The 11,487-nt window shown below is 46.4% G+C and overlaps 1 protein-coding gene across 2 annotated transcripts in view; it reads right to left on the reverse strand.

The window, feature by feature from the left end:
* The window catches only part of clmpa (CXADR like membrane protein a), a 36,442-nt gene extending 25,666 nt beyond the window's left edge, over positions 1-10,776 (reverse strand). Inside the window, exon 1 of one of the 2 annotated variants that reach the window (XM_029249114.1) lies at positions 10,312-10,776. In XM_029249114.1, coding sequence (XP_029104947.1) covers positions 10,312-10,339 — 28 coding nt within the window. In that variant the 5' untranslated portion in view covers positions 10,340-10,776. Of the gene's footprint in view, positions 1-9,335 lie in introns of both variants that reach the window. The other variant, XM_029249113.1, reaches the window with a different exon arrangement.
* Between the last annotated feature and the right edge of the window lie 711 nt (positions 10,777-11,487).

Genomic DNA, 11,487 nt, shown 5'->3' on the forward strand with positions numbered 1-11,487 from the left:
CCGAGGTGCCTCTGCAGTACTGGCCCCTGCCAGGTGTCACTCTAGGAGCCTAGAAGGCAATGCCAGGCCTCTGAATATGACACATGGACTGCAGCGTCCGTGATTCACGAGCTTCATAGCAGGGGCGCGAGGGTTCTCTGAAAACTGGAACCTCGATGATGATGAGGGGTCTTTGATGGATGCCTATTTTGGAGGCCTCTTCTTCCTCTTGATCCCACTGTGACGTTTATTCTGTCTTCTCCTCTACAACAGCTACACAATATTGCAGTTTTACAGCAGCGATATGGAGAGTGTTCTCCCTGGCATGAGCACAGTAACTGTAGTGGTGTTATGAAGGAGATATATAGACTGCAATCTGTGAGCAAGAGACACAGTAAAGAGTAGGTATCCATCAACCCACACCCTAGCCTGGAGCCACTTAATGGAGAGAGCTGGTACCAACAAAGAGGCGCTGCACAGGCGGTCTTCTGTGTTTGAATCCTTTCCTGGAACAGGGAAATAAAGCTCACAAACTGGCAGAATATGTTTCCCGTCTACGACACAGAGCACATTCTCTTGGCTCTCAACACACTTGAGAAGCATGACCAGCTCTCATAGGGGCTGAGCATACTTCCTGAACAATCACCGTAGGACAAGGTGGATGTTATTTTACAGACAAGAGTTCCTAAACAGATGGCCACAGAGGTGTTCCCATTCTGTGTTGCCATAGATTGAACCATCTTCTGAGCATCATGGATGGAATATGGCACTCAAATTACACACTTCAGAGGATAGCGAACAAGGAAAAAAATTAGATTTATGCAAGCAATGCTGCCAAGAGGCAAAGATCAGAATTCTGAGGAATGAAGAGGCAGCAAAGTGAGTAATCGATGGAGAAACAACGGATGTTGTTGAGATGCACAAACATAGCCATGAGCTACAACACTAATATGCTAAAATGATAAGCCGCAGCGTGATAAATCAAAATATCCCACCGGATGACAGCGCAGGTCAAATATCTCCTCCTCTCGGAATTCTGAGAAATCAGTTTAATGAAAGGTAAAACAGTGCCAGGAAATAAAAACCGCTAAGAACGGAGTAGAACAGAGTAGAAAAGTCCCATGGAGGCCCTTGACCCAGTCGCTGGTTAACCAACCAGTAAATTAACCAAAGTGCAGACCTGTATGTTTCAAACACCCAAAGCAATTCAGATGTAGCCCATAAAGTCTTCTAAGATGGTTAGCTAGGCGAAATTTATTCTCTTTTACTTTGAAATTTATTGGTTGCGAGGTTTAAAGGGTTCAGACTCAGGGACAACGCCTTGAACGTGCCTTTTCCATAATTATGTTATTCTTGGGTGTACGTTAGCCGGCCTCTTCTAAGTACAACACCGCTGGCTATGCTTCCTCTAAAAATGAGAGGTGGCCGAAGAACTACGGGATCAGCGATGACACAAGCAGCCAGTTAAAGCTGCTTTTCTACAGCGTAAATGTTAAAAGGGATTTTCAACAATAATTTGAAGCATTCGTGTTCACATCCCCCAGCCCCCAGCACATCAGCTGAAAGGGAACTGGGCTTCTCATCTGTTTCCAGTCAGCTAGACGCGAGGCCACCGAATGTGGCGTAGTCACCAGCTCCGGAACAATTAGCAGAGCCGTCGGCCAGCCTGCGCTCCAAAGCCACGCCGACGTGGACTCGGCGCTAATGAGGGGCGATCCGTCACTACGGGTCGCGGTGCGAATCCCCCTCCGGCGATTTCCGCCAGTTCTTTCACACTTACAGAACAACAAACAGCGAAACGAACTAAAACGGGATGAGCAGTCTGCTGAACGAAGACGGAGACAATCGGTGATTCTTTTTTTCCTTGCCCGTTTCATCCTTTCCAAAGGTGCCGCTAAAGCCGGGATACGGACTGTTCTTGCGCATTCGAGACACATGAAGTCTTCCTCACGTCTGGGTGAAAACTTTTAGACTACGACCGCGTTCGACAAGTCTTTCTATTCCCGTTTTTACCTGCAAAAGAAGCAATTTACAACAGTCAAAGGCTAATCTGAGCCCACTTTAAAGTAATGCCTTCTACCGCTACCGAAATCCTTTGAAGAACACAATGGCAAATAAGAAAGGCGCGAGATCACAAAAAACAGGCTTTCTAAAGCAGCAGGATTATTTGGCAACAGAAACGAAGATCTATGATATGACATGTCATTTCTCTTAATTCTTCCAGAGTGCAGCAAAACTGAACTACACGCTTTGAAACGTTCATGTCTTAGCATTTAATAAATGCATTTTCCACAATCCTGTGCGTGTACGGTGGGTCACCATGAGTCAGCGCTCAGTCAGGTCCAAACCGTCTTCCTCAGTGACACTTTGCTCGAACCTGGTCCGAATGGGCCCCGCGAGCAGCGGTCGTCTATCTGGCACTGCTCAATGTCGAGAGTGCCTTACGAGATGCCATGAATGACATTACCAGTATTTTGTCAGTGCTTGTGAGCATCTTGGTAAATATGGGCTGAGGACCCTCGTTAAGTTTCATCAGACAAATCTTATTAAAACACAGTTATTATAAGGTAATGAATTGTTCAGTTAAGATGTTATAGTGGGCTGTCACTTCACCATCTTACACTTCTCATGTACAAGGTCACTGGGCTTGGGCTACTGAGCTGAGATTTGGCATGCAGCATCCCCCAGTACCTTCCTAAATGTAATTACTTAAAGAGCTCCTTCTTCCAGCTTTGTGGTGACCGCAGCAATTCTGTCACTCCAGTGACAAATCACTCCCACGCCTCAACAATCTGGACCTCCCCTCCAAAGTACTCACGAGGAACGCAATCACTTTTGGGCCAATTTTCTATATGAAGAGATGATGGAATGATTTCTCCCATTTGGCGAAAATGATCAGAATAACTAGGATGAACTGCACACTTCAGGCTCCATTCTGATAAGACACATCACCAGCATTGCCACATATTTTATTTTTCTTCTGATCTATATTGCAGTAAATCACATTTTAAAAGGCTTTGTAAACAGCATGTTTTTAATGCAGCACCTCAACGCACTGCAACGCTCACCCAGAAGAGTGAAGGGGAAACAGGAGAGACGGATTGGTATCGGCACACAAATATACTTTGGAGACAGGCATCACATGCAGACCTCTGGCTTTTTGTCTTTTCAGCAACAATGTGCATGCTGGCCAAGCTGTCAAACTGCATGAGGGCCGAGGTAAAGACGCCAGAAATAGACACGGGGTGGGGGAGAGTGAGCGGATGGAAAAACAGCGGCTAGGGGGTGAAGTAGCACCAGCCAAAAATAGGCTGCGTTCTAGGAGCTTCCGTCGCTCTAAAACCTGAAAAAGGACAGCAAGTCCTGGGAGAGACCCTGCTGTTGTACGCCTGAGAGAGACACTTAACCTCAATTGCTTAAATAAAAATATCCAGCTGTATAAAAATGGGTGAAGTGCAAAAAAAAAGAGTAAGTCAGGAGTGCCTGCTTAAAAATGTGAAATAAAGAAATCAACATATAAACGGGCATGTTAAAAATTCAATTTTTTGTCCCCCTCAGGCAAACGGGGGCAAAGAAAGAAAATTATGTTGCTAGTAAGTGTAGGGTAGAATTGCACATCGAACTTACAGGGCATAAACTTTTTTAAAGTTTGAAAAAAGGAATTTTACCCAATTTTACCTTGAAAAGTTTTTTTGCATTATACTACAAATGTCTTCCCACAGAGAGATCAGGAATGCCAAGGAACATTAAACCGTAAAGATGTACATCTGCATGTCTGCCGCAGAAGAGCTCAGTTTCACCCAGAAAATGTGGCTAATGAGTTGTGGAAAAAAAAAAACAAAGGTGGCAGAACCATCTGTTCACCAATGGGCATGAAAAAAATAATGAAAATACAGAGCAGCATACAATGTAACCTTGATGCCATGTGTAAAATGTGAAGAGAAAGTCTATTTTGGACAAGTAAATATGGTTGCATTTCATACCCAGGATAATAATTATCAAGAGACACTAAATTACACAGGTTTTAAAAAGATTTTCAGTTCATTGGTGGCAGAACTACAGGGGTACGGTGGCTCAGTGGGTTGGACCGCAGTCCTGCTCTCTGGTGGGTCTAGGGTTCGAGTCCCACTTGGGGTGCCTTGTGACGGACTGGCGTCCCGTCCTGGGTGTGTCCCCTCCCCCTCTGGCCTTACGCCCTGTGTTACCGGGTAGGCTCCGGTTCCCTGTGACCCCGTATGGGACAAGCGGTTCTGAAAATGTGTGTGTGTGTGTGTGTGTGTGGTGGCAGAACTGTGATTAACAAAATTCATGTAACTTGTCAACTGAGGGATCCAACAAAAATGTAAATCATCATATCATTAGGTAAAATGAAAAAATATGAGTCTGAGAATGAATAATCCAGACTGGTTTATGACAGCTAAAGTTTAAAATCATTGCTTTAAAAAAAAAAAAAAAACTATTTAATTGCTAGTGTGTACTCTGGTAACTTTATATGCTTAAAAGTTCATTTCGAACTGTTATTACGACAGTAATGACTACACACGCCCTAAAAAACAGACAGACCAAAATATAAAAATCCGAACTTCTACATATTTGCAGTTATAGCACCTCATTAATTTCCTAGGCACTGGGAGTCATACTGGTTTGAAATTGGACTGTGATCACAGCAGCTTCCATATCAGTCGATGTGGCAAGACAGATGGAGACCGCATGAGAATGAAGAGCCTGCAGCCCAAACTGGGTATGAAGGAAAGCAATATTCCACGCTGATACAAAAGAGGATCTGAAGAAGGTGGAGTGTAATATCTCCACCTGCCAAGGCATCAAAGGCTCCTATCGCACCTTTCATCTGTAACACACACTCGCATACGCAGAGCTGGTGTCATGTGCTACCGGTGACGGCTGCCTGAGAATCACTCCTCATGAAGAAAGAGAGACCAACAATTGACTCCTCAGGAGACTGTTCTTTTTGTCTTTTATATTTCATATATTTATTTTAGCTGATGTACTTAGCAATTAGTTAACGGTTCTACCAATTAGTTTAGCCATGTATTCAACTAGATACAGGTAAGTTTAGTAATTTACAATAAATGCAGGGTGTCATTTGAGAACTGAGATTGGCACCCTTTTGAGTCACTATTCCAGTAACTTGAACATTACGGTACCTGCTGATTGAGTTTTTGACAGAGTTCAGTAATTGGCTGCAAAAGAGTAATTATATGTATCAACTGGATATTCATAATAGTTTTGCATGAAAGGCGTGATGCTTATCTCTCTCCATCAGTGACCAAGGATATGGGGGCATGGTGGCGCAGTGGGTTGGGCCGGGTCCTGCTCTCCAGTGGGTCTGGGGTTCGAGTCCTACTTTGGGTGCCTTGCGGCGGACTGGTGTCCCGTCCTGGGTGTCCCCCCTCCCCCTCCAACCTTACACCCTGAGTTGCCGGGTAGGCTCCGGTTCCCCGCGACCCCGTATGGGACAAGCGGTTCTGAAAATGTGTGTGTAGTGACCAAGGTCACATTAATTAAAATATCTTTCTACTTCAAATGTCAATGCCAATTAACCTGGTAGTTCGTTGCCTTCATATTTCACAATATCTTAGTAAGAAATATCTGGTTTACTGAAACATCCCCACTTACTGGACAATACCTTCCATAACAATTTCATCTTGATTAACCCAGTCAAAAGTCAAAAGAGGGAGCAATCAGCAAGGATATGAGAGAAGTGCAAAAGTAGGGAGATGGTGTGTGAAACAATCATGACACCTATGTCTCAGAAGTCCAATAATACGCTTTTGGAGTCAACCATCAATGGGAGTAAAGCCTAGATGCAGAAAAGCAATCCTGCAGGATGCTGAGATGCAGAAGGGTCGTTGGGAAAGTCAGAAAGCCAAGAGGCTCCGTTCCCTGCTTTCCGCAGAGAGCTCCCCTGCAGCAGACACTAATAGTTACCCAGGCACTCCATTTCACTGCAGTGTTGACCAACAGGGAGCACAGGGCTAGCTGTGCTAATGACACACTTCCCTTTTGGGAAAGGAGGGAAAAATACAAGCTTATAAAAATGGCACAAAAAACCTGATGGCACACAGACCTGTGCCTGAGATGTAGCCTTTCATTAGATGCAAAAATCAACTTTTTGATGAATACTCTTGGGCTTCGACCGCTTGGTCTTGGGCCACAGGAGATGACCCAGGGGTCCTCCTGTGGACGACTGAACTCCAGCTTCATAGCAATGGGATTCTTTGCTGATTATGTTGTCACTCTATGTTGCGGGACAGAGTCTGAACAAGCAGTGGCTGCAGTGAACTGGAAGTGGGATTTTGGCTGCAGTTGAGAGGTACTGGAGGACCAGGGGACAGCAGTATGAATGTTGTAGAAGAGATGAGGTGGCCCCAACCCTCAGGGAGGACTGCTCCATACTGCGCTGTGTCTGGATAATTAGATTTTTTCTCTTCAGAAGGCTGTGGGTCTAGAGCAAACGGGCTCAGTTAAAGAGTTGTACTTCAGGGGTATCAGCTAGCCTGGAGGTCCCAGACCTGGTCATTCGCATAACAGGTCCAGATGAATCCCTTACTTCGCATTGTTGGGCGAGATATTCAACTGCTTCAGCAGAAAATCAAAATGTATAAATAGGCAACGTGTAAAATGGCACTATTTATTAAATGCTTTGGATAAACATCTGCTGCAGAGCTATTTAAAGAGAAGTAATGAAAATAATAAATCTAGTAGTACAGCCTAAAGAAATAACACACCCTAAAGGGTTCTTCAGCTGAACTCACAAGCGGTCTTTTTCCTCTTCTTTCTTTGACTGCTTTCATAGTTTTGCAAGGAGTTCACTGCGCCTTTTCTTCCCCCACTGCTTCAGATGCTGTTATATTTCCAACCTTCGTCCGAGCGTCTGGCAGAAGTCCCACATGTGAGACATCTGCAGGCATTGGCCTATGTTTCACACTCCTCGACCCATGGTGAGCTCGAGGCCTGCTGCAGTCTTCCCTGCCCTTCACACACCCTTACATCTGGTGTTTTCTTGAATCGCACTGCATGTTATTTGGAGATCAAGAGGCTTGAAAATGTCCTCACCCCGGACCACAGGAATGTGTCAAGTGCTGCCTAGACATCGGTGGCAAGGAAATAACACGTTGGACATTTTGTGCCGCCATTGTCATAGCAACAATGCTACAATACTGCAGAAGATTGAAACTGGCTTCTACATCATAAAGACCACATAAAAGCAAAAGAGCTACAAAGAGCATTACCCACCGTGAATATAAATAACAATTTAGCAATGAGTATTGACCTGGCAAACAAGCTCAATGATTACTGATCAATAAATAGATTTTTTTTCCTTTACTAGCCAACCCAAATATCTTTTGAATGAAGTTTAATGTCCCTAGAGAAATGCATCACCTTTCAAGGATAGCCAGTGTAATCATCATCTGAGGCAGGGCAAGCTGTAAGCACATACATTCCACAGCCGGTTCTAGGTAGTGAAGCAGCGTAGAAACCTGGCTGATGAGCAACAGGCCCTCTGCTCAATTCTAAGGCTCTGCTATTGTATCCAAGAGTACTTCGCATGAATTGCTTCAGTAAAACTACTGTAACTGATTTGCTTCACGTGAGGCCAGCTTGGAGTTCAAATGACGCTGCCTGGTAAGCTCTCCTGTGTCAATGACATTTTTGTTTCTTGGTGTCGACTTGCAGTAACCATCAGGACCCCTGTGCATCTTGACCTGGTGATCCAGGTCATATTGCATGGAAATGTTACTAAATAGCCTCTGGGTCCCACAAGCTTGTGCCATCTCGCAATATCACAGAGTTCTGTCTCTAGAGATTCCTATTCACAGAAGCCACAAAAAGACTTATTGTTTTAACATACCATTTGCCCTTCCGTGATCCAGCAAAGGCTTAAACATTTACACAGATAAACCTGGACATGTAGGCGTGCACTGCACATTTCCAAGCTGTGCGTGAAGGAGCAGAAATGCTGAAACAAAGGATGGACGCTACCTTTGTCTCGTTGCTTCCCTGACAAGACCTGAACGCATCTGTAATTAGTCGCTAAGTGCAAATTGAAACATTTTCGTATTAAACTGTCAATGGCTCAAGAAAGGAGAAGAAGGGAATTCATCATGAACTTCATTCACTGACGCCCTGGGTCCTTTTGTTACGAGATGTCCTCTGTGCTTCATTAGCACAACGAATGTGCGAAGACAGGGACGGCGTACGACGAGAAGTAACCGAAGCTCCGGCGTGATGTGAGTGATGATACGCAATTGCCATTGGGAGAGAAAACAATCGGTCCGAGGATGGTACCGAGGACCAGATAAATGTAGCAACAATGAGAAACGAATGACTTCCAAAATTCAGCACTCACTATAAGTGATGCATAACACCTACAGTGTCTTCAAATGAAGAGATTAACTGGCCCATCAGCAAAGTCCAGTAGAATTTATAACTGTACATACCCATCGAGTCCATTAATAACCCTGATTATACAGGCATGCAGTAGTAGGATACTCACTGTTTGCACAGTAAAGAAGACAGTAATTCTATTTATGTTTTCAAAAGTCATTTAGACTTCTGCATAACAAGATTGCTTTAATGGTGGCTATGGAATATAAGGGGTTGAAGGAGGGAAACATCTGAAGCTGAGCAGACTAAGAAGAACAAAAGCACAAAGGAAACAGGCTTGAAGCGATGGAGGGAAAGTAAAGGGTGTAAGGAGGGTTATTATATTTAATATGCATAAACTGGAAGTTGTGCGCAGTAGAAATGTGATGTCCGCGCAGACAAGACGCAGTTCGCTTTGTTTTACCACAGTCTCTTTGTCACAGTACAGTAACCGCGCATCTTAGTACTACAACCTTCCTAGCCGCGTCGAGCCCCGCCTCGCACTCCGCCTCTCGCGCCAGGACGCGCGCGACCTCCGGAGAGCGCGACGGCGGGACTACGTGTCCGACACGGTCCTTTACCGCAATTTACCACGACGAGAGAGGCCCGTTACTGTCGAGCAGAGGGAAGAGTCACCTTTAACAATAAACCAATAAAGGAGACGCAAAGCGAGACGTGACTGAGTGTGTGTGCTAGTGGAGTTGATCTTAACCGAGTACTTTTCCGGGTAGCTATAATTATTTAGCTACTTGCACGATTTGCTTTTGGAGAAGGTCTGCTGTGGAAAAGTTGAAAAATAAAGTATTGGAAAGAGCGGAGTGCGGGCTGGTAGACAGACACAGACAGAGACACAGACAGAGACACGCGACCGAGACGCTTAGTCACGGTTAGTTTACTAGTCATCGTTAATTAAGCAGTTAGTCAGGGTCCTCAAGACGAACGAACGGTAACGAACGCGGCAAACTCACTGACGGACACACACTCTTCGCGGTGGTGCGTTTTCCGTCCCTGGCAGCGCGACAGCAACATACGGGAGGAAACGCTTCATTGCGTGGTTTTATCTCCCCGCATTTCTCGTGCGTGGTAAAGCGGCGTCTCGGGGGCGCGCGCGCACGCGGAGGACACGCGACGTTTGAGCCCGAGGTCCGGCAGCGGGCGCCGCGTGTCCAGAGAAGAGTCCGGCACCTCGGGTGCAGTATGGGTTTTTTTTTGTTTTTTTTTTTTTTTTTCCTTAAAAAACGCACGCGGTTGTAGTTTTGTTGAGAATAAAGCGTCGATCACCCTCCTGTGGTACAGTGGGTACACAAAAGACAATGGACACAATGGGACATCATCATGCACGCGACTGAAGGACTTCAAATCAGTAATGTCACCTTTCTCACCGTGGAAGTAGCGGATCCGCGAAAGGTTCTAACTGAGTCTCTATGTCTGTTTGCGCTTCAGAAGTCTGATTGACACGGCGTGGCCCCCGAGGATGGTTAACAGTCAGACAAAGGGATGGGAATGGGAGTCTGGTTGGGAATTGAGGGTGTTTGCACGAGAAGTGGGGGGTTAGATGCGAGTGGGGGTTTCGGTGGTAATGAGACTGATGGGTGTTTGGGCAGAAATAGGTGCTTCTGAATTGATGGGTGCTGGACAGGAATGGAGGTTTCAGTAAGAATGGGGGTTTGGATGATAATGAAGGTTTCGATAAGAAAGGAGGATGGGGATGAGGTGCTTGGACATAAATAGGGGGTTGGGTGAGAATGGGAGGTTCCATTGTCACATTGTCCTTCGAACGCGGTCACCACGAGCCACCTTCGTCCCACTGATCCGCTCCGCAGTCCAACAGCAGACCTCCCCCCCCTCCCCCCTCCCCGAGCGCGTTTCTCACAGCGCTCGTTGAACACGCAACAGAAGCAGGATATACTGATATTTCACTTCATAACGAAAATGCCAACTTACCTATCAATGAGCAGAGCAGCGCAGACATGACGACCTCCGCTCCGCCGGTCCCACTTACAATCCCGCGGAAGAAGAAGGAGGAAAGCTGCTTTCTCCGGCGTCGCTGGGGCTCATCCGAGTCGCGGACGCGGACAGCGGGCTGGATTCACACACGGGCACTGCGCACATGTCACTGGGGCCACGCGCTGCATGTCTCACATACCCCCTATACGCCCTGGTCCTCGTCGCGCACACCGAGGCTGAGGATGCTGAGGGTCTCGGGGAAAGAGAGGAGCAGCTCCGATCCTCCGCCTCCCCCTCACTCACTGTACCGCTGGCACCGAGGGAGGGAGCAAGCGCAGCGCACGAGCGGGATGCTCAGGGATGCTGTGCGATGATGCTGATGCGAGGAGAGCGGCGGGGTGCGTGCCGCTCGCGTCTCCGCGTACTGCCTATCAGCACGTGAAAGCGGGCAGCCTTCCCCTCTCGCGCACGGGGTGTGTGTGTGTGTGTGTGTGTGTGTGTGTGTGTGTGTGTGTGTGTTGGGGGGGGGGGGTTGGTCGACAGGGGGGCGGTGCGAGGCTGCAGCGAGAGACACGTGCTGTACAGCGACAGAGAGTGACTGAAAGTGACAAAGTGACAGCGAGTCTCTCCTGAAGTTGGAAAGGAGGGACGGGAGCGAGCGGACGCGCACATTTCGCGAAGGCGACAAATACCCTGGGATTAGAAATGGTACCCTGGGACCAAAATTTCTCAAAAATATGTTTTCTTTACATTTGTAGCGTCCCCCATTGTTAACAGTGTCGAGATTGCTGGGATGGACACTTTCCGTGACTTGGATTCCTTCTGTGGATTATGAATTTTCCCAAGTGAACTGAATGTTCGTGAGTTAATGCATTTGGCTGAGAATGAACAACTGAAAAAAAGATGTGAAATCAGTTCGGTGAAGGAGGGGAGCATCTGCCTCATGTCTGTACTACACGTCACCATACTTATACTTAAATACACTTACTCCACTACATTACACTATACCATACTACACTATACTATACCCCACTACACTACAAAATACTCTCCCACACTCCCCTAAACTATGCCTGACTACACCACACCCCACTGCAATACAATCCTACACTACACAACATTACACTGCACTTCACTATACACTGCAGAATACCCCATTACACTTCACTATAC

The sequence above is a fragment of the Scleropages formosus genome, chromosome 25, assembly GCF_900964775.1.
Source record: "Scleropages formosus chromosome 25, fSclFor1.1, whole genome shotgun sequence".
In the NCBI taxonomy this organism is placed as follows: domain Eukaryota; kingdom Metazoa; phylum Chordata; class Actinopteri; order Osteoglossiformes; family Osteoglossidae; genus Scleropages; species Scleropages formosus.